Genomic DNA, 25,455 nt, shown 5'->3' with positions numbered 1-25,455 from the left:
ATGCATATAAGCATAACCAATGGACATAAGACACTGAGGGGTAGGGGAGGCCAGGGGAAAGTCAAAGGGGAGGAAAAAAGGAGACCTATGTAATACTCTTTGTAATACTTTAAGCAATAAAACAATTTTTTAAAAAAGAAAAGAAATCCAAAAAATAAAAAATAAAATTTAAAATGTAATGTCTCACTCACATTGCATTTTAACTGCTCAGTAGGCACAGTTAACTAGTGGCTACTGCCTTGGACAATGTAGATATAGACCATTTTCATCATTATAGAATAGTCTATTGGATAGCACTACTCTAGATGATAAATTATTCTTCAAGGGCAGGAATTATACCTTGCTCAACACTCTATTCCTTGATTCCCAAAATAGTGCCTGGCACATATTAATGGCTCAGTAAATGTTTGAGGAATTCAATTTTTTTAAATGATAGATGTTAGGTTAGGTGGCTCAGGAAGCGGCATAGAGAACAAAGAGAACCAAATGGTTAAAGAGGAGAAAAGGAAAAGGTTTTAATCTGCGTCCCCGGGCGACCCACAAACCCCAAAGACAGGGCCCGTGGATTCGCACCCACAGGGAGGGGGCACTTTGTTTTATACTGCGGTTGGGTGAGGGGCGGGGGCATGAACTGAGGAAGTCCCCGCCACAGGGGGTCAGCAGGGTATTCAGGAAGGAGTCAGTATCTGTGTGGGGGTCATGTGGATTCCAGGAAGGGGCCGGTATCTGTGTCTGGCACGCCAATCTGTTAGAAATTCCAGGGAGGGTCCATTATCTCATCACACGTCTGCATGTATCCAATCCTGGGCTCTCTCCGACCTAACATCCTGGCCTTTTGGTGATAGGGGATGCCTACTCGTTCTGACTGCTTCCAGCTGACCAGGGGCAACGAAGGGGAGGTTTTTAAAGGCCATGGTCAGGCAGAGGCAGATCAGAGGGCAGCCGAGTATAGGGATGGAGCAGGAGCTGATTCACAGTCACTCGTGACATCTCCGTGATCCAAGATCGGATGAACTTGAGGAGGCAGGGGGCTAAGAGAAAAAAGACACAGATGAGAATCAGGGGCCCTATCATGGGTAGGACCCAGGTAGCTAAGGGGCTTTGGAACCAGTCAAAAGGAGAGTTGTCCTCGAAGTGTCTTGCATGTAGTTCTTCACTCAGCTTAGTCAGGGTCTATACGTTTTGCTACACTACTCCGGACTCGTTGATGTAGTAGCAGCATTCTTCCTGAAGGAATATACAGGTTCCTCCTTTTTCTGCAGTCAGAAGGTCTGAGGCGTGCTGGTTCTGAAGGGCTACTTGGGCTGTTGATGTCGCTTGCCACTGTAGGGAGGCTAAAAGAGGCAGTAGTAGTCTCCAGGGCTAACTGGAGCTTGTCATTAAAGTCCTAAGCAGTGACCAGGCTGTTCCCGAGGGCCCCCCCGGTGAGGCCTACTGAGGCAGCGATACTCACCCCTAACATGACAGGGAGGAAGGCGGCCCAGCAGGTCCGGGGTGGGATGGAGGGAGCAGCCAAGTGAGTTCCGACTCTCCATATAAGGTTAGTTGGGGAACTATTGTGACCACAAAGCAAGGCCTGGGGTCAGAGGAGTTCATGCAGTTGAAGATACCCGGGCTGGCCTTGGTGAGACTGGCTGCGGTGTGGTTTTGGGTGCAGTTCCAAGTGACTTGAGGCAGGGGGTCCCGCGGGGGTGAGGCCGACGGAGTCCTAACGAAGCATGCCAGACTCCGGAGACAGGTTCAAGACGCAGTCTGACTTTATTGTTTAAGTACAGGGACATATATAACATTCCAGACCAATCAGAAGTTTACACCATCCTTAGGGCAACCAATGGTAGGAAAGATAGGGTACTATGTAGGGGCTCTAGGGGGCTTACTCAGGCGGGCACTGCCACTTCCCGGTGTGCCGAGTAAGCTTGTATAGGCGGAGTGCGCTCACGCCATTGCATCTGCCACTGCACTGAGATAAATCTCCTGAGCTCTTCCCACATCTCCCCCTTCTTTTCTTATTAGCGCCTGCTGGACGTGTATGATCATGGCTTGCTGGGCACTTAGCTTATTGAACATGTTGTATAAACAGCGAAATAATACTATTCCTACAAAGAATCCTACTATCATGACTTCCCAAATGAGGAGGTTGGCTGGGTTTAACCAGGAGGTTAGACGGTTGAGGGCATCACTTAAGAAACTAAACTCAACGGGTTTTACTCGGGTATTATTGCATGAGGTGCTAGGTATATCCACCCTTGTCCCGGGGCAGTCCCATTATCTAGAGTCCACTTAAGGAGGTTAGGGCTACTGCTATCAGCCCATACTGTCCCGTTCTATGGCAATGAGACCGGTTCCGCTCCGTCACAGGATAAGCTCACAGAGGAGTCAGACTCTTGGACAGCAGGGAATTGTAGGCTGTCAGCGCTGACAGGCATGAGCAGCCCTGGATGAGGTATGGCCGCCCATACATGTTGTGCTCGCGCCTGAGAGTTCGCTGTTATGATGGCACACATTAATAGGAATAATGTCCCTTCTGACGGATTGCCTTCTGGTGCCATGCATGCAGCTTGGTCTTGTAGATTCTTGATGTTTACCCAGGTAATGTTGTGGGCTCATCAATGTCTTGGTCGTCTCCGCCGCTGCAGCTGGTTGTCCTCTATGGTCAGGTCCTCCATTTCCTCTACCGGAGGTGATGGTGATGGTGCTCTATGGCTCATCGCTGGTGGTGCAGGGTTTGATGTTGCGGGCAGGAATCCACGTGGGATTTTTCTCACCTTCTGGAAAAACACAAGCAAACCCTCTCCCTTGGGTTAAGAGTGGGTCGGGGCCCTTCTAAGTCCCGGTTAGTGGATCTCTCCACCGGGCCAAGGGGAGAGGTGTTGGTACGTCTCTGAGACCTCCCCAATGTTTGAAAATGGGAGGAAGACCGTCGGGGGCAAAATGAAAATAATTGAGAGTTAATAAAGCCTGTTGTAACAGTTGTTGGGGCGTGCCTGTATTTCCCCCCTTCTTTTTCTTTTTGCATCTGCCACTGCACTGAGATAAATCTCCTGAGCTCTTCCCACAGTGACTCATCCCCCAGTTACCGGATTACTGGTCTGGTAACATATCCGTGGGAGCAGGGTGGGCTCTGGAGTTTCGGGAGGCATCACGGACCTTGAACCTCCACACATAAGCGGGTGGGGTGGGGATGGGTGTAGGTTGCTCAGGGCTGGGAGGAGAAGGAGGAGGGGGAGAGCGACCAAGGTGGACCTTAGTGGGGCCCAACACCTCACGTTTATAGAAGTCATGCTGTTCCAGGGTCCTCTTGAGTCTGGAGAGGTGGTGCCACGATGGGTTGCCAAGCTGGGGTTGCCAAGCAGCTTGGCCACGGTGGGGGCTGTGAGGATTACAGTGTGAGGTCCCGTCTACCTAGGCTCCAAGGCTTGTGGATGTAGGTTCTTAAGGAAGACCGAGTCCCCAGGGTGAAGGGCTGGTCCTCGGGAGTCCTGGTCGGTCGGCTCTGGCTTGGGCAGAAACCTGTTCTCGTGTTCTCGGAGCAATTGCCTAGGTAAGATATGGAAGATAAGTACCCAGGGGAGGAGGATCAGTAAGGAGACGGTGGTTGAGCAAGAAGGGTCTCCCATATAGGAGTTCAAAAAGGGCTTAAGAAGGTGGGGCTCCTTGGTGTAGCCCGGATTCAGCCAGGAGCTGCGAATTTCTAGAGAGAGAGTTCAGTTAGATGGTCCAATAGGTTGGAATTGAGTGGCTATGATGAGGGTTCGAGCCATTGACAGACACATCCAGCAGGATATAGAGGAGGAGGGATTGATGTTAGAGAGTAGATGGAATGTTGTGTTGATGAGGGTGGGCATAGGAGTAGGTCCAGGGAGTAGATAGAGAGTGACACTAGAGGATTTCCCATCCCAGATAGCAGAATTGATGACTCCCTCATCATTCCATGTCCGTTTCACCTGAAAATATTAAAAACCTGAGCTTCTTCCGTAGTAAAAATTGGAGGGTCCCTTGCCAGGTAAGAGCCTGTGAGGAATGATGGGTCATCAGGTCCTGGATGGTGTCGCCGAATCTTCTTCGGGGATGGTGGGAGGCATTTGGTGAGCCTGAGAGAGGTAGGTATTGCAGTGAAAGTGGGAGGAAATGTTAGAATGAGCTGTTATCCAAGGGAAAAGAGAAAGGGAAGGAGCAGTGGAAGCCAGGGACCTACATATAAGGCTGGAGAAAAGGCAGGCGGCGAGAGGGAGCAGGTCGCGCAGCCTGTTCCCAGGCCTCTAGCTGCTTGGATGTTAAAACTGCCGCATTTTTCCTAGAGATAATGATCTCAGTTTCTGATAAAAGCTGGACTGTTGAATAAACCTGTGCATTCAAGGAAGTTTCCTTTGGGAAGGGTGGAGGGGGATGGGACGGGAAGGCGCCGAGGCCAGAGCAATTTTCAGAGCACTAAAGGGGTGAGGATGTTGGCCTTGGGATCTATGGGCTTAGTGAGGAGGTCCCTTCGCCATGTCATGTCATAGAGAAGGTTTGCAAGAAGACTACAGTTGTGAACCCGTAGGCAAGAGTACCCAGTGAGCCTGAAGAAGGAGAACATTTCTTGTTCAGAGGAGGGGACAGTCGTGGAGCAGATAAGGCGATAAGGCGTTCACAGCGAGACTGAGGTAGGCGACTGTGGTCTGGGACAACAGGGCCCCATAAGAGGGCGCATGGCAGTGGAGGATTGGCGTCCCTGTGAAGGGAGGGGGCCAGGAGTGGAATGAGCAGGGAGGCTGAAGGGCTCCCAATGGGCTGCAAAGTGGCCGCTAATTTGGTGAGAATATCCTGTCCTAAAAGGGGCACTGGGCATGAAAACATGACTAAGAACGAGTGGGTTATAGGGCTATTTATTATCAAGGAGGCAGGGAAGAGGTCCGGTGGTCAGCGGGCAGGTGGATTTGCCGTCAATACCCATGACTGAGATTGTGGAAGGAAAAAAGGGGCCCTGACAAGGAGGGCAGGACAGAGAAGGTAGCCCCCGTGTCGATCAGGAAGGTGACCCACAACCTTCAGTGCAGCCCTGGGCTCGGCAAGGGTGGTGGGGGCCGTCAAGGCTGGGCTTCTTCAGTCTTCAGCGAGTCCCAGCAGGGCCAAACACTCACCCTGAATTCCCCTGCAGGAAGCAGTCTGGAGCAGAATGCATGTTGAGCCGACTGCACGCACGGACACTTGCCTGTTGCCCTCTAACTTGTATCATTCATTCAAAACACGCTAATTTATATTGTTCAAAACACGCCAGCCTTCTGTTCAAAGGTCAAATTGTCTCCACAGAAACAGCAAGCAGCACTTTCGCTTTAAGGTCCCAGTAGGTGGTGGGTCTGGGCAGAGGCTGTGTAGAAGTTTCCTATTTGATCACACAGCTCTGGTTTTCAGTCCTTGGCTCCACCTCTCAACTCCCAGCTCTAGTCTCCTTTGCTTCAGTTCCTTCTGGATCTTCTCCTCTAAGTCTGTGGCCTCTTAGGCAGCTGCCTTTTTGGTGGCTTTTACAAAGATGAAACCCAAATACCCATCTTCAGAGCAGTGTGGGTTTTAGACTCCCTGGCAATATTGCAGTGAGGGTTGGGGGGTTGGGAGAGATACTTTGTAAAGTATGTGATTAAAGTATATGATAACCACTATGCAGTACACCTGAAACTAGTACAAAATATTAACTGCAAAATGTAATTAAAAAATAAAATTTAAAGCCTTTTAAAATATATATATAGCCCTGGTGGGGTGTCTTAGCTGGTTGGTGACATCCAGTGCAATATCAATGTTGCACTCTCACATCGGAGTTTTTCTCTCCGTCTCTCCCTTCCTTTTTCTCTCTCACTCTTAAAAAAAAAAATCAATAAAAGCTTTAAAAAACAATTTTTTTTTTAAAGAAAAGACTCTCTAGATGAGTATGCCAAAGATTCCTGAACCTTGCACCCAGGCATTCTGACTTAATAGGTCTGAGGTAAGGTTCCGATATCTGTACTTTGAACGGATGCTATTCCATATCCATTTGCAAACCACTCTTCCAAGTAACAACAGAAGCCCTCCTGGTGCAGAAATGCCTCCCCTAGAACCTCTGAAATCTGCCCCATTGTGAACTCACTCCATAACCATTGTCATAATGTACAAATGACCCAAACTACAGATTGTAGTCTGTTCTTCCAGGTTCTGAATTTCTCGAGGGAGAGAACCTTGTCTTTTAATTTTGGCTTATTTTGCAGCCAGTGAGGTGTAGTTGGGAGACCACTGGCCTCTGGAATCAGAGAGTCCAAGATTGAAACCCTCTGATCCTCGACCATCTATCAAGGAGACTCACCTCGGGCAAATTACTTCACTTTCCTTTTTCAGTTCTCTAGTGGATAAAATGGGAGTGATGTGATCAAATGTATTAAAGGTGAAAAACAAGCCTTGAGGAAAAGGGGCTGAACTTTGGAAGTCACGGGAAGACTGGAATGTCTGGAAAAGCAGGGTACTTGGCACAGCGCTCCCACACTGGATGAGGGGAACCGGGGCAGGATAGCAAGGCTCCCAGCTACTGACTAAGTCCCAGGACCATAGCCAAGGATGGGAGGAGAGGGAGGGATGGGGGGTATAGAGGCGTGCAGCAGATATAGTGCTGTTCTTCTAAAACTTTAAGAGAAGCACAGAAAAGGGTAGGCAAGTCATGATGCTTTGGTACCGAGGTGATATAGCGAGGGGCAGGTTAAACTGGCACCGAGCCAGGCCTTTTCCACTCTTCTGCCCAGGACAGAAGACCTCAGGAAACCTGGCCCTCCATGAACCCTTAGGGATGTAGCAAATGAGGACTGAGGGCAATTCTGGGAGCAATGGGCAGTAAAGTGCCAACCATGTACAAAGGGGACATTAGCAATTGTCAATAGGTAGGTGGGAACCATGCAGAAAAGACTCTGAGGTCTTTTGAGGAAGAAAGAATTGAACCTCCACCCTGCCTTCAAACTACAACTCTTTCCTGGGTCTCCAGCCTGTTGGCCTGCTCAGATGTTGAAACCTGTAATCACATGAGCCAAATTCCTAAGTCTCTGTCTCTCTCTATCTCTGGCCAGACCTGAAAAGTGTAGATTCCTCAGATACATATTTTAATTTCTAGAATAAACACACAAACACACACAAATGTTTGATTAACCCAAAAGGAGACAGGTGATCTGAGTATTTTGGCTGTGTAGCAAACCACCACAAACATAGAGATGTGCAACAGTAATTTATTTTGCTCATATATTCTGTGGGTCAGGAATTAGGACTGGACTCAATGGGATCTGCTTGTCCCTATACCATGATGTCTGGTATCTGAACTGGAAGATCAAAGGCAGGGGGATAAAATCAGCAGAAGGCTTATTTTTTCATGTCTGGGAGTTGATGCTGGCTCATACCTGGGGGAGTCATTTCTCCTATATTGGGGTCTCAAAGTGGACTTATGGCATTGGCTAGTTTGGGCTTCCTCACAGCTTGATCTGTGTTCCAAGGGCAAACCTCCTGAGAAAACACCAAGTACAGACTATATCCTTTTTTATAATAGACTAGAGGTCCGGTGCACAAAAATTTGTGCACTGCGGCGGGGGGGGGGGGGGGTCCCTAAGCCCTGCCTGTGCCCTCTCGCAGTCTGGGACCCCTCAGGGGATGACTACCTGCTGGCTTAGGCCCGCTTCTTGGGGGATTGAACCTAAGCTGGCAGACAGACATCCCTCTGGCAGCCCGGGAGCCCTCGGGGGATGCCCATTTGCCAGTGGGGAGCAGGCCTAAGCTGCAGTCGGACATCCTTAGCGCTGCTGAAGAGGCGGGAGAGGCTCCAACCACCACCGCTGTACTGGCAGCCATCAGCCTGGCTTGTGGCTGAGCAGAGCTCCCCATGTAGGAGCGCACTGACCACCAGGGGGCAGCTCCTGCATTGAGTGTCTGCCCCTGGTGGTCAGTGTGTGTCATAGTGACCAGTCATTCCCAGTCTTTCTGCTGTTAGGGTTAATTTGCATATTACCCTTTTATTATATAGGATAGAGGCCTGATGCATGGGTGGGGGCCAGCTGGTTTGCCCTGAAAGGTGTCCGGGATCAAGGTGGGGTCCCACTGTGGTGCCTGGCCAGCCTGGGTGAGGGGCTGATGGCTGTTTGCAGGCTGGCCAAGCCCCCCAGCGGGGACCCTCACCCCATGAGGGTGTGACCAGCTTGGGTGAGGGGCTGATGGCTTTTTTCAGGCTGGCCACAGCCCATTCAGGGTGGGGGTCCCCGCTGGGGTGCCTGGCCAGCCTGGGTGAGGGGCTGATGGCTGCTTGCAGGTTGGCCACAGCCCCTTCAGGGTGGGGGTCCCCACTGGGGTGCCTGGCCAGCCTGGGTGAGGGGCTGAGGGCCGTTTTCAGGCTGGCCACACCCCCTTCAGGGTGGAGGGTCCTGCTGGGGTGCCTGGCCAGTCTTTGTGAGGGGCTGATAGCTGTTTGCAGGCTGGTCACAGCCCCTTCAGGGTGGGGGTCTTCCCTGGGGTGCCTGGCCAGCCTGGGTGAGGGGCTGATGGCTGTTTGCAGGCTGGCCAAGCCCCCCAGTGGGGACCCTTACCCCATGAGGGTGTGGCCATCCTGGGTGAGGGGCTGATGGCTGTTTGCAGGCTGGCCAAGGCCCCCAACCACCCAAGCTCCCAGTGGAGGCTGGCTAGAAGCAGGTATCTGGGATTTATTTGTCTTCTATAATTGAAACTTTGTTGCCTTGAGCAGAGGCCACAGCCAGCCAGGGCAGGTGGGAAGCTTGGCTTCCTCCATTGCTGGGGCAACCAAGCCTCCTGCTTGCTCCAGCTCCGTGGCTGCCGGCCGCCATCTTGGTTGGGTTAATTTGCATATGGTCACTCTGATTGGCTGGTGGGCATGGCTTGGGGTGTAGCAGAGGTGCAGTCAATTTGCATGTTTCTCTTTTATTAGATTAGATTTGGAGGTCATATTGCACAAATCTCTGGCACATTGTATTGCTTATAGCAGTTACAAGTCCCCATCAAAGTTCAAATAGAGAGAACATAGCCCACAGACAAGGCTGTCTGGGTCACAGGCCACTCCAGTGTGAGATGCCCCTCTGGTCGGGAGGATGGGGAGGCCCGAGGTCCATGGACCCCCTTGGCTGCCTTAAAGGAGGGCTGGCAGCCCGCAGCTTGCTGCCCTCCCCACAGGGTGGAGGGCATCCTGTGAGCAGAAGGTGTTCGTGGGCTGTCGGTGTTAGGCCTTTAACCCACTTCCAGTGATGGGGAAGCCCCACCCTTCTGCGTGCGGAGCCAGGTAGCCCGGCCAGTATGGCTCACTGGTCAGGTGATGCCAGGGTCCAACCCCAGCAGGTCCAGGGGTCCCCAAAGGTGTGGATGGAGTCGGCAAAGAAGGAATGACACAGAGACAGCATCCAGTTGATCAGCAGCCTAGCCAGGATCTCTAGCCAGGTTCTGGTCAGGATCTCCAGTGAAGTTCTGGTTCGGATCTCCAGCCAGGTTCTGTGTCCATGTTCTCTTGCTAGGTTCTCCAGCCAGGTTCTCCAGGTTCTCCAGCCAGGTTCAGTCCAGGTTCTCCAGCCAGGTTCAGTAGCCATGTTCCCTCGCTAGGTTCTCCAGCCAGGTTCTGTCCAGGTTCTCCAGCCAGGTTCAGTTACCAGGTTCTAGTCAGGTTCTCTTGCCAATTTCTGTAGTCAGGTTCAGTCCAGGATCTTTTGCCATGTTCTCTCCAGCGAAGTTCTTCTGTCTGTAGGTTCTGTGTTCTAAGCTCTGTATTCTAAGTTCTGTCTCTTGCTGTCTTCTTACATCTGTATTTATACCAGTTGATTCAATCCTATCAATCTCTATTACAAAGGTTAGGGCGTTTCTTATCTTCATTCCAGGGAGTAAAGATTATGTAGCTTAAGCACAATTGTTCGTAGTTAAAGTGATTAATTACCCGCCTGGCACTTAGTTAAGAGGTTTTATTCCCTCCCTAACTTCAGGGGAAAATCCCTACCTGGGGAAACAACCTTTCTCAGAGACCTTGGTTAAAACACATAGTGCCAAGAAGGTGAGCAAACATATTAAGAACAGTATGCCATATATGCCAGGACCCTTGAAACAGCAAGCATGGACCGGCTCCCAGCAAGGTGACCCGGAGGGCGTAGTGTCTGGAAAGGTAGAGGGAGTGCCTGTGGGACCAACCTGAAGTGGTTAGGACGTGAACCAGGGCCTCGGGATCACCCGGAAGTGGTCAGGTCAGCCAGGGTTTGTTGGGTCCGGATGACCAGCTGGAAGTGGTTACATCATCCAAAGGGAGGGGCCAGGTGGACAGACGGAAGTGGTGATGTGACCCCTGGGTGGGCTAGGCCCAGGTGAACACACAGAGGTGGTCAGGTCAGCAAGGGGGTGGGGCCCAGGGACCAGATGGAGTGGGGACGTCGTTGAGGGGTAGGGTCCAGGTCAACCACCAGAAGTGATGACGTGACTGCGGGGGTGGGCTGGGCCTGGGCCCAGGTGAAGGCCTGGAAGTGGTCATGTCAGCAAAGGGGCAGGTCCCGGGGACCAGCGGGTCTGGCGACGTCATCGAGGGGGAGGGGCCAGGTAGAGAGCCGGAAGTGGTGACCTGACCCCCTGGGTGGGCTGGGCCCAGGTGGACACCTAGAAGTGGTCAGGTGAGCCAGGGCTTGGGGCCCGCTCAACAGCTGGAGGTGGTCAGGTGGACAGGCTGGTGGGGCCAGGTGAGTGCAGAGGAGGTCATAAGAGGACACAAAATACCAACTGTCCTGTGGTCCCAGACTCTGGATGGCACCAAGGAGGTCCCTGTCCTCAAGGAAGGGCGTTCCCCGTGAATGAGGCAGAAAGCTGGCCCTCAGGACCTGGCCATCAGTAAGTGACTCTGGAGGGGCCAGGACACGGCTCCCAGAATGGAAAGGGTGTTACATAGTGGCGCTCGTGGTTCTTAGGCCTTCAGACTAGACTTATATCAGCTTTCCTCAGTTCCAGCTTGCCAATTGCAGCTCTTGGGACTCCTCAGATTCTACAGTTTCATGAACCAATTCCTTGTAATAAATGTATTTCTCTGTATACATTCTATTGCTGTTGTTTCTTTGGAGAGTCTCAACTAATACACATTTGGGTACTGACTGGTTGGTAAACTAACAAATGTAAGATCACCTAGTTGATCTTAATGTCACTGGACAAAGTGAAGAAGAAAAGGATGAACTCGGGGATTTTAATTCCAAGCTTATGTGCCCATAAATGATCTGAAAGCCTCTATGTGTGCTCTGAAGAATATCCTTATCTCCTCTAGCCACAGGGCTGAGATTGCTAAAAATCAAACCCAGAATCTTATCTTGTGACTGGCTGAATTACAGTGCAAGTTGAACTCCCAGCCTCACCAGGTGCTCACTGTTGAAGTGAGAGCATTGAATGGGGAAGGTACACCATAAAGTTAATGTGAGAATTAAATCAGGTAACTAACTGTGAAAAGCCTTTAGCAGAGTTTTTAGTATACAGTAAACACTCAATAAGCATTTTTGTGTCTGCGTTTCTGTAAAATAGGTGGCTTATTGTCAGCTCATCTCCACTCAGAAGGTGACTCTACTCACCATAGATTTCACTTCTCACTATCCCATCATCACAAAGAAAATGTAACACAGTCACCGCTCACTACAATACATAATGCTCAGGTTATGCATATTATGTGAGCTTACAAAATTTTAAAAGTCTAATAAATAAATTCAAAATGGTTACTGATTTTTAATTCCTCTCACTCAATTTTCATTTTAAAATTTTGGCTGTGCAATTTATCCTACTATACCGCCTCAGTCCAGATCAAGGGAGAGTGTCCACGATAGTCTTCAGTACAAATAAGAGACAAGCCCACAGTCCGTAGCTTAAACAAATAAGGAAATTTATTGAATCCAATAACAAAAAATCCAAAGGTTAAACAGCTATGAAAACAACATAATTAGAGCCCTAGTTCCACTCTCTGCAACTCATTTGGCTCAGACCTTGTGTATTGGTTTTGTCCTCGGTCTGGCTGCTCTCATGGCCCCAATATATCCTCAGTCTTAAGACAAAACAACATCCAAAGGGAAAATCTCCCATATCTTTGTTTTCTAAGACAAGGAAAACTTCACCCCAAATTCCCAAATGTCTCTTTCAATCTCCATTATCTTCAGATGTCTCTGACATCTCATTGCCCAGATGATGTCACATGTCCAAGCCTACACTAATCACTGGATGAAGAGAAAAGACCAATATGATTGGTCCACACCAATTAACACTCACCTGTGGGGCTGGAGTTAAGTCTAGAATTCTCCAAGCACAGGGACCCAATTAGATACTACTAGAAAGGAGGAAGGTTAGGCTACCAAGAATATATGCAGCACAGATTTCAAAATCAAGAAAACTTTCTACCAGAAGCAACAGAAGTCTGTGAAGAGCACATATGAAGAATGAGAAAAAAATACCCAGTCATGCTTAAAACATGACAATAAAACAATAGAGTGGCAAGCCTCAGAGATAAAGAAATCCAGAGACTGTTTAGGGCTGACAGGCCTAGAATTATTTGTGTATTAAGAGGCACATAAACTGTTGTCTTTTGTCTAACCACCATAGAAAGGGAATCTGATAGGGCAAAAATCACTGGGACTCACATATGTACTTAAATAGGAAAATAACAAGTCTTCCACATATTAATTTAAACCAAAGGGACTTCTGCAGGCAGGCAAAGGATACATGGAAGGAGGGAATAGCTTGGAGAATCAAAATGTCTGGACAAGACAGTTCAGGAGTAATCTTTGTCCATAGGTTACAGAAAACACTTGAAATGTGGTTTCACCAGAAGAACACTCCCCCCAGCTTTCATTTGTTATGAAGATTATGAAGGAAAAGCAGGTGGGGCAAACCATGCTGTTGGGCAATTCAATAGCCCTTGTTAGTAATGGATCTCATTTTTGTTCACTGTCCACCAAATGGACATGTTCTTCAATGGATGCTTGGCTCATCTCCATACCCATGGGTAGTAAGTCTTGATTGTCTAAGATGTTATGGTGGTCTCATTTCCCATGCCTGTGATTGTTTTAGGCATGAACATGGGATAATTTTTGGCCCATAGACTATCAAGCAAAATAAAACAGAAATAATAGACCCAATCCTGGCCACATTTTGATGGGCTCTCAGAACACTAAGAACAAACAGAAAATTGTAAAAAGCTTTCAAAGAAAGAAGGAAAAAACCCACAAAGGAGTAATAATCAGACTTCTCATTGGGGATGCATTTATTTTAAAGAAACAGAAATTGATGAACCAGATTTGACTGATAACCAAACCAAAAGCTATTCTTAGAAAAGATCACTAAAATAGACAAGTATTTGGTGAGTCAAACTAAGAGGAAAAGGAGATAGCATGTAAATAAACAACAAAGGCACTTGATTAAATTCAATCCCATTCCTGATTGAAATTGTAATAAGAAATATATTTGGGGAATAAAAAGAAGCATCCTATTCTAAAAAAAAAAAATTAAAGTATCAACTGGAAATCTATAGCAAGCATTACACTTGCCAAAATAAAAAGACCAGAGCACTGAGGGAAAATAATTGTTAACATCAAATTCTATATGAAGAATTCAGATGACAGTCTGATCCCTCCATTGCAAATTTTTCATGCAACGAAGTTGTGAAGAACCAGGTCAGTTGGTAATCAACTTGTAAAGAGACCACGTTGCCCTAACCGGTTTGGCTCAGTGGATAGAGGGTCGGCCTGCGATCTGAAAGGTCCCAGGTTCAATTCCAGTCAAGGGCATGTACCTTGGTTGCGGGCACATCCCCAGTTGGGTGTGTGCAGAAGGCAGGTGATCGATGTTTCTCTCTCATCGATGTTTCTAACTCTCTATCCCTCTCACTTCCTCTCTGTAAAAAATCAATAAAATATATTTAAAAAAAAATAAAGAGACCACGTCATGGAATGACCCACAATCTGGATTTGTTTGACTGTCTTTTTGTAAGTGCCATTTAATTTGTTCTCTAGCCACCACATTAATAAGACACTTGATCTAAAGGCTTGTTTAAGTTCAAATTCAACAGTGTTGTTAGAGGTAGTTCTGGGCACTCTAACTTACATCTCATCATGAAGCACATGACATCAAATTGACCATTTTAGCGATGCTAACTTTGATAGGAGAGTGCAGGTGGTGGCAATACCCGGACCCAAGACATCCCTAACAGGGGTACAAAAGATTCAGTTTGCATTGAAATAGCAACATTTCCTGGTGCATATACACTAATATTTAATTTACAAAAATTCAAAGTACATACAAATTTGTCATAAATACTTCAGAAGCACCTATGCCCTAGTCTAGCCGTGGGCAAACTAAGGCCCGTTTGAAATGAATAAAACTAAAAAAAAAAAAAAAGACCGTACCCTTTTATGTAATGATGTTTACTTTGAATTTATATTAGTTCACACAAACACTCCATCCATGCTTTTGTTCCGGCCCTCCGGTCCAGTTTAAGAACCCATTGTGGCCCTCGAGTCAAAAAGTTTGCCCACCCCTGCCCCAGTCCTTTGATTTCGTCCCATTTTCTTGCAGTTCATTCAAGATGATTGTGAATATAGAGAAATCAGAAGGGCCCCTCTCCTCACCACATCCCTGCCTTATCCTCCTCCATCTCAGCCTCAGCGCTTGCTCAGAGCTGGCTTCTGGTTTGAGTGAGGTGTTGCCTGAAGAATTTCTGGATCTCTCCCCAGGCGTGCTCCTGGGCTGCAGCATGCGCAGCGGGGTCCCCTCCCCAGAGCAGGGGTTGAGAAAAGGGGAAATTATAGGAACCGGCAATGGGGTTATTAAGGGGAGCAGAAACGGGGTAAACACGGGATGCATAGCACAGGGGTGCATAGGGCGGCTCTAGAAGGTGGCCTGCCCCTGGGTAGAGCAGCATCCTTCCATTGCTTCTCCCATGGCTCTTCAGCTGCTCCAGGGCCTGCTTAGCATATTCTTTGCTATTGACCGATTGGTCATCCTCTCCTATAATGAAGAGGATCTGACCCTGGGCCTTTTCAATAGGAAACACGCTCCGCTGATTCAGCTTCTCCCTGGGGTCCCCCCTGTAGCGGAGGAGGCTCACAGCCCCTGAGACGTGCACCTGCATACGCTCCAGAAACGAGGGAATGGGTGACATAACCAGACCCCTGTACCTGAACGGAAAGTCATAGAGGGCAGTAGGCCCATTGATGCAGACGGTGGCGACCACCTGCTTCAGGAAGCAGGCCATGGCCAGCCCAATCTCTGCACCTTTGCTCACGGAAAGCACTCCGATGCCTGGCCCTCGGATCTGAAACACAAAATGAAGGGAACCCATGGCAGGCCATCCACTGAGAAGCCGGGCCACAGGCCACTAGCTAGTATGACGGCCATTAGAACAAGTGAGGAGGGAGTCCTGGCACTCGGGGTCACCAGCTTTTGCAACTGTGAACACTACCCACCTCCCCTCTCTAAGCCTATTGTCTTGTGGGGATGATAGTATTACCTACCTTGCAGGATTCTTATTAAGGCTCAAGGGAAACAATAGAAATAAACACTTTATCAAACGCAGAGTTCTGTAAAAGCCCGAAGGATCTAATGCACCAGCAACAATCTACATCCTAAAAGCAGAAGCAGGTGAGCTTTCTGAAGAATCAAATTCTTCTCTCCAGCTAGGAAAAGAGGTTTCCTGGGTTCTTTCAAATAATATGTCAGTGTCGTTCCTATTTAAGTAGCATTTTACAGCTACAGAGGTTTTGACATCCATAAACCCAAAGGCTAATCCTAATGAGAAAAGACTTGAATTCTATCGACAGGTTAATTTCAGGACCCCGTCCAACAGGAAAAGCAGTAGGTCAGAGGAGTGGGTTCTTCCTTCTATTGTAGGCTGAGGGAGCAGAGGCGAGGAAAGGGTCTGAGAGACAAGGGAGGAAAGGACCAGCATTCTGGGTAGACTACAGCAAAGACATAGCCACCTGGTGAGTTATTTTGCTCACAATTGTATTCCCAACACCCTTCTGTCATCACAATCACCTGATAAAACATTGAAGAGCCCATTGTAAATAAAAATCAAGCACTTCTTAAAAAATATATATTTTATTGATATTTTTACGGAGAGGAAGAGAGAGGGATAGAGAGAAACAGCCATCAGCTGCCTCCTGCACACCTCCTACAGGGGATTTGCCCACAACCAAGGTACATGCCCTTGACTGGAATGGAACCTGAGACCTTTCAGTCCGCAGTCAAACGCTCTATCCACTGAGCCAAACTGGTTAGGGCAAAGTAAGCACTTAAAAGGCAAGAAGTCTTGGCTTCTGCCCATTGAAAATAATCATAATATATCCACCCTTTTTTTCTTGTCTTTTTCTTCACTGGGTACTTAGTAAGCACTAAGCTGATCTCCAATCAATCCCACAGTCCTCTAAAGTAGATATGAGCATCAATCCTACAAGGTAGATAATAGCATTCCCATTTTAACTGTAAACTGTTGTACTATGACCAGGTTTGAACAGACTGGTAAAATGATCAGAACAGACATCGGAGATTTTTTTAATTTGTCTTTTGCTATAAGGTAACTAGGTAAAATGAAAAAATTTTTAAATACCTTGGGATGAGCTAGTAGCAAGTTGGCAGCTTCCTCAAAATATTCCAGGTCCACCTCCTGCATGAGCTTGGGCAGGTCTTCATAGGCAAAGAATGCTAATGCCAGGACTGCAAAGCCATGGGCAGCCAGCAGGCTGGCTCGGAATTCAATTAGACCCCCTATGCCCCCAAACAAATCCAAGATTCCTGGGAAAGGGCCTTCCCCTGAGAACAGCAAAGAGAGGAGAGAATGAGATTAGAAAGAGGGAGAAGAGGGTCAAGCAGAGAGCACAGGCAGAGCAAAATGAATTCCACCTTCACACACAAACACACAAGGGCAAGTTCGTTTTAATAGATCGTGGGACATACTAGTCCTCCAATACGTTGATGCCCTTTGATTTTGTCTTTATGTCCATCAACACTGTTTTCTCCACCACCGAAGACCAGTCTCACCTGGAGGGAGAAAAAGAGCTCCCCGCACGCGGCCTTCTCGGATGGGCACCCGCTGCGTCCCGGGGCTGCTGAACCAGCGCTGCACCACCTGGCTGGCCCGGGGCTGAGCCGTGGCTGAATCCTGGGAGCAAACTGAGTCGTATAAGTCCAGAGTGACCAAAAAGGGGCTGTTCACATCCCTCTTAAGCAGCCTCCCAAAAGGCCTGTCAGGCTTCATAGACCAGAAGAGGCCCATGGGATGGACCCCCACATAGTCGCCTCCAACTGCAGGAGCCTGCTTCAGGTCCAGCTCACCAGCCTCGTCAGCCCTGTAGAAGGCTTTGGACCGGTACAGGTGTCCCTTCTCATCCTTCAGAGATGCCGCGAGGGTCACCAGCTGCAACGGAGGCAGGCCTGTCGCTCGGATGTGCACGGGCTCATCAGAAAGCGCACTGGCTGGGGTGGCCGTCAGCTGGAACATTGGAGACTTCCCTGCAGCGGAAGAGGAGGCTTTGCATTGGAGAAAATTCCAAGGGAAAGGCCCAGACCAGGCTTGTGTGAGGTCCAGCCAAGTTAGATTTCTGGAGACGCCACAAGGTCTGCTGAACATTTCGAGGAGGGCGAGGAAACTGCAGAGAGTGCCCATTATTCTCATTTAAATAGGAGGAAGCAGGTTAAGTGACACGTCAGAGTCTCATAAATAATTAATAGTAAAACTGGAAATTCAAGCTGGGTCTGGCACCACTGTCTCCTGTCTTATCCATTATATAACAGTGTGTTAAATCTTAGTTGTGTGGCTTTAAGACAGTTGAGCTTTAATTCCTCAGTGGAGATAATATCCATGGGACCAATTTCACAGGGTGTTTACTGGAACCCAAAGGTGCATGAGGAAGGGCTTAGAGGACGACCAGTGCTGATTTTCTGCCCCCAGCCTACCTGGGCTACAGGCACATAAACACAAAATATACTGTGGTGCGTTTACTTTCTGTCTCTAAGCTCTCCCTGCCCTTGTAAATCTGACCTCTCGCTCAATCACAGTTCCTATTATTGGTTCCTTTTAAGGGAAAATAAAACTTTATGATCTTGTCTCTATGTTTGTAGTAAAGAAACTATAATGTATATTTGATCAGCCATTTCTTACTCTGCTCAATTATGAGGAAAATTTGTGGTGTTCCTTTCTTACCTTCCTACCTTCCTTTTCTTCTTTCCTCCTTCCTTCCTTCCTTTCTTTCTTTCTTTCTTTCTTTCTTTCTTTCTTTCTTTCTTTCTTTCTCCCTTTCTCTCCTTCCTTCCTTTTTTCAAATCCACATTTCTCAAAGGATTTGAACCTATTTACAGACAAACAAATACAGAGTAAAATAAAAATAAAATAGGGACCTGGGAAAATATGAAGTAGAATCAGAGGCATCGATAAAAGAAAACCTGGAGCATGAAAAGTAGAGCATTTTGTGGGCTGTGAGTTTGGCACTGAAGTCGGGAAAACCGAAGGAGAAAAGGCAACCCAACCTGGTCAGCGTTGTTCTAAGTATTCTCGTAGAAACAGTTACCACTTCCTCAGGGGAAAAAAAAGAGTGAGGTCTTCCCAAAATTTAGCTCTGAAAAAAAAATTATTCTATGAGACTCTGACACAGGTATGCAGTGTGGGGGATTTTCCAGTAATATCTTCTCACACATTGTAGCAGTAGGTGTCCCCTCAAAAAGTTTGATTCTCCAAGGGATCCTTAATTTTTTATGGGGGAATATGAATTCAAGACTTTCAAGGCTAGATTTGTGAGTAGAAAAGCCTTGAGGAAATAAACTGAAAGAGACAGAAAAGGGGCTCTTGGTGTCCAGTCCTTCACTGTGGAAAGAGAGTCATTGGAGGAAGGCGATAGTCAAGAGGAAAGTGCCTTTCTGCACTTTTTTAAAAGTGATTTTCTTCAAAGACCTCATTCCCTCCCAACCTGATCTCCTATCAATAACCGGCATTACTGGTCATGGTGTGTAAACCTAAAGTCTTCGACCATTTGAGTTAATTGAATAATTGTAAATGTTTTTCCTCAATACCCGGAAGGTTCTTAACAGAAGATGGTGGCATCAGTTCAGACTTCATGGGTCTTTCATTCGTGTTAGTGAGATGGGACAATCATTTTAAAAATCCCATGTCCCATGTAGCATTTTGATGCTCTGTGGGTATTTTCTGATCTGATCCTTCCTGCAAGCCTCTGTATTTACTGTTTCCTTTGTCTCCCCCAAAAGAGATCATAAAGAAGGGACCAGTGATTTCCCCTATTTTACAAATCCATTCCCAGGTCTTCTTGTTCTTTTCTTTCTCAAAACTTCTATACAAAGTATTGACTCTAACAGATTTTATTTTCAAGTTGAATTAATTTGAATTGTTTCCGTACCCACTCTCCAGCAGGTATCCCGCCTCTGTTCTGATCCTCCCAAGTGGACTAAAAACTCCTCAAGGACAGGAACAATAGGCTAAAACTTTAAGGATCCTATTAATACTCATGCTTCATACCATATACATGCTTGGGAGCTATGAGATTCATAATAACACCAGAAATGTAATAAAAGTACTCTACTTAAATAGTGCTTTTGTAATAATATAAGATGTTGAGATTTCTTCCCCAAGACCTGATTCCTCTTTATCTGAGAATTGCTCCACAAAAGCCCAGAAAATAACTCTCAGTACCTATGTTTATACCACATGACCTCAACCCTGGGGTCATTGTGATTGGATCAGGTCCAGATATGTGATTCAAGACTTGCCAGGGGTGTTCTCCTCCCACCAATTTAGAATTGAAACTCAGAGATCACTGGTCACTCTATCAGGGTCAGGACAAAGGTGAGGCAAAAGGGCACCTAGGTAGCAAAATGTATTGGCATTGCCAAGCCCCCCAAATTCTGAAAGTTTGGATCCCAGGAGCCTCTTGCCTCATCCTAGTCCTGGTCCTGGACTCTTTGTATGTGGCTAACTTCCCAACATTCAGAAGCTATACCCAGGTAATCACAGAAAGCCTGTCTTGGGGTGGAGTGTGGGAGCTGAGGAGAGAGGGACAGAGACAGAAATGAGATTGTTTTTACCTTGAGAAACCCCTGTTCCAGGACAGCACAGCACTTTGCATCTCACTCCCCAGCCCTTCAGGGCAGAGCTGCAGGCTCTAGGACCATTTTGCTGCAGGCCAGAGCAGCTTCTCACCACAGGCTATGTCCCAGCTGTGTGGAAGTCATAGGTCTCCTTTTGTTTCAGAACTGCCCTTTGGGGTGTGAGACAAGGACCCTGAGAGCTGGCACCTTTAGCTATGCTTGTAAGTATCAAGTTGTCTGAATCTAAACAGGGCTTATTATTTCTTTATTAGCTACATCTCTCCGTTTTAGCCACATGCAGCTAATCAAATTTCAGTTCATTAAAAATAAAATTTAAAATGTAATGACTCACCCACACCGTATTTTAACTGCTCAGTAGGCACAGTTAACTAGTGGCTACTGCCTTGGACAATGTAGATATAGACCATTTTCATCATTATAGAATAGTCTATTGGATAGCACTACTCTAAATGATAAATTATTCCTCAAGGGCAGGAATTATACCTTGTTCAGCACTCTATTCCTTGATTTCCAAAATAGTGCCTGGCACATATTAATTGCTCAGTAAATGTTTGAGGAATTAAATTTTTTTAAATGATAGGTAAGAGAGCAAAAAAAAATAAAATTGAGTGAAACTTCTCAGAGAGGATGAAGAAGAACAGAAACCTAGTTGAATTTTGATACACTACTACTGAAGTTGGGGGACTCCTCAAAGTCCAATATAAAATTGCCAGGCTTCCCCACTTCTTTGCAGCACAAAGCAGAACCCTGCACACTGCAAAGTGTGAATGAAACCAAGGATAGGAAGCAACAACACAGAGGCCAAGAAACCACAACTGAGCCGCCTCCCGTGGGATTAGCCTTGTTGCTGGAGAGGGAGCCCTCAGCAATATGGATGCCACCTGATAGGGGCTGAGAGCTTAAGGCCACATTGTTGAGCTGGTTCCAGACCCCCACATTCCCAGGGGGAAATGGAGCAAGTCTATGCCCACCAGAAGAACTCAGAGGAAGGGCAGTTAAAAACTGGCCAAACACCAACACACAGGGTGGGCTGCGGGGGGGGCAGGACACAAAAAATAAGAGAGAGCCAAAGGTCACCCGTAGGAGGTAACATGCCTAATCAAGAAACAACAATTTCCTTTCCTTTAGGAGCCTAATGCTTTTCTTTCTTCATCAGGAGGACGTCCCCCCCCCCCCCCGCCCCCTTCCAAGCAAAAAATCTTAAAAACAATGTCTTGAGTCAAGAAACAACCTCTCTATAGATTCACATGAACTGGACCCTGAATTTTGCAGCCAAGTATTTCTGATCAATAACCCCCCTGAGGATGTGAATCCATGGGCCCTCTGAGAACTGTGCTACCTGCTGAGAGGAGAGAAACACACACAGCACAATGAAAGCTGCCTTCCCAGGGACCATTTCTGCCCCGCCCTGACAGCCCTGCTTCCCCAAACACTCACCCTGAATTCCCCTGCAGGAAGCAGTCTGGAGCAGAATGCGTGTTGAGCCGACTGCACGCAGGGACACTTGCCTGTTGCCCTTTAACTTGTATTATTTATTCAAAACACGCTAATTTATATTGTTCAAAACACGCCAGCCTTCTGTTCAAAGGTCAAATTGTCTCCACAGAAACGGCAAGCAGCACTTTCGCTTTAAGGCGGGTCTGGGCAGAGGCTGTGTAGAAGTTTCCTATTTGATCACACAGCTCTGGTTTTCAGTCCTTGGCTCCACCTCTCAACTCCCAGCTCTAGTCTCCTTCGCTTCGTTCCTTCTGGATCTTCTCCTCTAAGTCTGTGGCCTCTTAGGCAGCTGCCTTTTTGGTGGCTTTTAAAAAGATGAATCCCAAATACCCATCTTCAGAGCAGTGTGGGTTTTAGACTCCCTGGCAATATTAGGGTGGAGTGGGTGGAGACACTTTGTAAAATATGTGATTAAAGTATATGAAAACCACTATGCAGTACACCTGAAACTAGTACAAAATATTAACTGCAAAGTGTAATTTAAAAATAAAATTTAAAGTTTTTTAAAATATATGTATATAGCCCCGGGGGGTGGGGGGTGGGGGGAGTGTCTTAGCTGGTTGGCGACATCCACTGCACCAAAAGGTTGCCAGTTCAATGTTGCACTCTCATATCGGAGTGTCTCTATCTCTGGCCAGACCTGAAAAGTGTAGATTCCTCAGATACATATTTTAATTTCTAGAATAAACACACATACAAATATTTAATTAACCCAAAAGGAGACAGGTGATCTGAGTATTTTGGCTGTGTAACACACCACCACAAACATAGAGATGTGCAACAGTAATTTATTTTGCTCATATATTCTGTGGGTCAGGAATTAGGACTGGACTCAGTGGGATCTGCTTGTCCCTATACCATGATGTCTGGTATCTGAACTGGAAGGTCAAAGGCAGGGGGATAAAATCAGCAGAAGGCTTATTTTTTCATGTCTGGGAGTTGATGCTGGCTCACACCTGGGGGCGTCATTTCTCCTATTTGGGGGTCTCAAAGTGGACTTATGGCATGGGCTAGTTTGGGCTTCCTCACAGATTGATGTGTTCCAAGGGCAAACCTCCTGAGAAAAGACCAAGTGGAGACTATATCCTTTTTTATCATAGATTTGGAGGTCATATTGCATAAATCTCTGGCACATTATATTGCCTGTAGCAGTTACAAGTCCCCATGAAAGTTCAAATAGAGAGAACATAGCCCACAGACAAGACTGTCTGGGTCGCAGGCCACTCCAGTGTGAGATGCCCCTCTGGTCGGGAGGATGGGGAGGCCGGAGGTCCATGGACCCCCATGGCTGCCTTAAAGGAGGGCTGGCCGCCCTCCCCACGGGGTGGAGGGCATCCTGTGAGCAGCAGGTGTTCGTGGGCTGTGGGTGTTAGGCCTTTAACCCAACTTCCAGCGATGGGGAAGCCCCACCCCTCTGCGTGAGGAGCCAGGTAGCCCCGCTGAAGGGACAGAACGGAACTTGAAAGAACTGAGCAGAAATACACCCTCCTCCCTCTTCAAGGACGAAACAGAAACATACTCTTCTCCCTCTCCTCTATCTTGTCTTGCAAGGCTGGGCCCTCAGCCCAAGCCGCCCCCCCACCCCCGAGAGTGACCACAAGAATGCTGGTATTGTCCTAACTCTCCCAACCACCCACCTGAGTGGACCAATGAAGCTCCAGAAATGTAGCTAAGGTCCTAATAAGGCTATAGTGGAGGACGGCTCCAACCTTCAGAATGTGATGGTCACTTCCTGACCCTTATGCTGTAAAACCCTGACCAATCTCTGTAACTCACGTCACCCCTAAAGCCCACCCCAAATAGCTAGCCCTATATAACCTTTGTTCTCCTGGGACACGCTCTCTCGCCTCACCGCTGCGCCGGATAGAGGCTGGGAGCCAATTCGAGAATTGATCAATAAAGACTCGTTGCTTTTGCATCGGAGGGGGCTCCCTGGTGGTGGATTGTTGGGGACCCCGAACTCTGGGCATAACACCCGCCAGTGTCTCACTGGTCAGGTGACCCAGGGGGCACGGTGTCTGGAAGGGTAGGGGAGTGCCTGTGGGACCAGCCTGAAGTGGTTAGGAGGTGAACCAGGGCCTTGGGATCACCAGGAAGTGGTCAGGTCAGCAAGGGGTTGGGGCGTGATGACCAGCAGGCTGGAAGTGGTGACGTCATCCAGAGGGAGGGGCCAGGTGGATCACCGGAAGTGGTGACCGCAAGGGAGGGCGGGGCCCAGGTGAAGGCCTGGAGGGGGTCAGGTCAGCAAGGAGGTGGGGCCCATGGACCAGCTGGAAGTGGTGATGTCGTCCAGGGGGCAGGGCAGGTCGACAGCCAGAAGTGCTGAGGTGACCACAGGGGTGGGCTGGGCCCTGGGCCCAGGTGAAGCTTCGGAAGTGGGCAGGTCAGAAAGTGTGTGGGGCACAGGAACCAATGGGACCTGCGGACATCGAGGGGGAGGGGCCAGGTGGACACCCGGAAGTGTTGACGTGACTGCAGGGGTGAGCTGCAGGTGAAGGCATGGAGGCGGTCATGTCAGCAAGGAGGTGGGCGCAGGGACCCACTGGACGTGGTGACGTCGTCAAGGGGGAGGGGCCAGGTGGATCGCTGTGATGGAAAGGCTGAGCTGGGCCCAGGTGAAGGCCCGGAGGGGGTCAGGGACCAGCTGGAAGTGGTGATGTCGTCGTCGAGGGGGCGGGTCAGGTCCACTGCCAGAAGTGATGAGGTGACAGCAGGGGTGGGCTGGGCCCAGGTGAAGGCCTGAAAGCGGTCAGGTCAGCAAAGGGGTGGGGCCCAGGTTCCAGCTGGAAGTGGTGACGTCATCGAGGGGGCGGGGCCAGGTCTACAGCTGGAAGTGAAGTGACAGCAGGCGTGGGCTGGGCTTAGGGAATCCTGGAAGTGGTCAGGTAAGGCAGTGCTCTGGCCAGGCCAATAGGTGGAGGTGGTCAAGTGGACAGGCTGGTGGTGCCACGTGAATGCGGATGATGGTCACAAGCAGACACAAACATCCATAGACCCTTCCTCATATTGGGAGAAATATTAGTTACATTGTTTTCAAAAAAGCATGTGGACCCTAGCCAGTTTGGCTCAGTGGATAGAGCATTGGCCTTTGAAGTGAAGGATCCTGGTTTGATTCCAGTGAAGGGAATCTATCTCGTTTTCAGGCTCCCAGTCCTGATGGGGTGGGGGGTTTGGGGGGTGTGTGGAAGACAATGAATTGATATGTCTCTCTCACATTAGTGTTTCTCTCAATCTCTCCCTCTGCCTTCCACTCTCTATAAAAATCAATGGAAAAATATCCTTGGGTGGATTAAAAAATTTTAAAAAATGTTAAAAAAAAGCTTATGGGATGAAATACATTTGTATATGCATGTCTATTTGTTCAGCTGTCTTTGGGAAATATAATCTGCCACAATAGGAAAAGAGGAATAAAAGAATAAATAATAAAGGGCTATGTATATCAGTATAGGGGGAAAAAGTATGTTATGGTATTGTCCATGGTTTCAGGCATCCTCTGGGGGTCTTGGAACATATCCCACTTAGATATGTTATTCTCTAGCCATATTTAAAGTCTGAACAAAAAATAATTCCTGATTAATCACATCCTCGTTTAACCATTTTGTCATTCAGAACCATTTGAGAAGTTTCTACAAATTAAGTACCCTAAGTGTACAAATACTCACTACCCTACTGGATATTCATAGGTACTCAAGGGCACTTTTGAAAAGTTATAGAAAAAAAAAAGGGGGTTTGAAATAAACACTATCTCTTTTAAAGAGAACACCCTTTTATAGAATCTGGTATATTTGTTACAGAAAAAGTCCCAGCACTTTATAATTGGCACATATTCTTTTTTTTTTTTCATTTATAATACTTACACTAAGGAAATGACAAGGCAGA

General features: G+C 47.8%; 1 protein-coding gene and 1 long non-coding RNA gene across 3 annotated transcripts; both read right to left on the bottom strand.

The window, feature by feature from the left end:
- Positions 1 to 3,261: 3,261 nt before the first annotated feature.
- Positions 3,262 to 5,685, bottom strand: LOC118667248. Its single transcript, XR_004971198.1, has 2 exons — positions 5,121 to 5,685; positions 3,262 to 3,537 (listed from the first exon to the last, which is right to left on the bottom strand). It is a non-coding gene; the product is annotated as an uncharacterized LOC118667248 (long non-coding RNA).
- Positions 5,686 to 14,411: 8,726 nt separating this feature from the next.
- Positions 14,412 to 21,700, bottom strand: LOC118667245 (acyl-coenzyme A amino acid N-acyltransferase 2-like). Of its 2 annotated transcripts, none has more exons than XM_036330182.1 (4): positions 21,517 to 21,700; positions 17,005 to 17,612; positions 16,574 to 16,776; positions 14,412 to 15,280 (listed from the first exon to the last, which is right to left on the bottom strand). In XM_036330182.1, exons 2-4 carry the CDS (start codon positions 17,591 to 17,593, stop codon positions 14,639 to 14,641), a joined length of 1,434 nt encoding a protein of 477 aa, XP_036186075.1. In that variant the 5' UTR covers positions 17,594 to 17,612; positions 21,517 to 21,700; the 3' UTR covers positions 14,412 to 14,638. The 2 variants fall into 2 exon arrangements, with proteins under 2 accessions (XP_036186075.1, XP_036186076.1); XM_036330183.1 differs by having other exon boundaries at positions 14,413 to 15,280; positions 17,005 to 17,475; positions 21,517 to 21,699.
- Between the last annotated feature and the right edge of the window lie 3,755 nt (positions 21,701 to 25,455).

The sequence above is a fragment of the Myotis myotis genome, unplaced genomic scaffold (assembly GCF_014108235.1).
Source record: "Myotis myotis isolate mMyoMyo1 unplaced genomic scaffold, mMyoMyo1.p scaffold_m19_p_12, whole genome shotgun sequence".
NCBI lineage: Eukaryota > Metazoa > Chordata > Mammalia > Chiroptera > Vespertilionidae > Myotis > Myotis myotis.
This window is presented reverse-complemented; position numbering and strand designations above follow the sequence as displayed.

Excerpts from the sequence above, each read along its gene's own strand:
- LOC118667245 (XM_036330182.1), bottom strand. The coding sequence starts at position 17,593 with ATGTTCAGCAGACCTTGTGGCGTCTCCAGAAATCTAACTTGGCTGGAC. Across the intron at positions 16,777-17,004 it reads AGCTCTTTTTCTCCCTCCAG|GGGAAGGCCCTTTCCCAGGA; the intron begins GTGAGACTGGTC and ends TGCTGTTCTCAG. Across the intron at positions 15,281-16,573 it reads TGCTACTAGCTCATCCCAAG|ATCCGAGGGCCAGGCATCGG; the intron begins GTATTTAAAAAT and ends TTTGTGTTTCAG.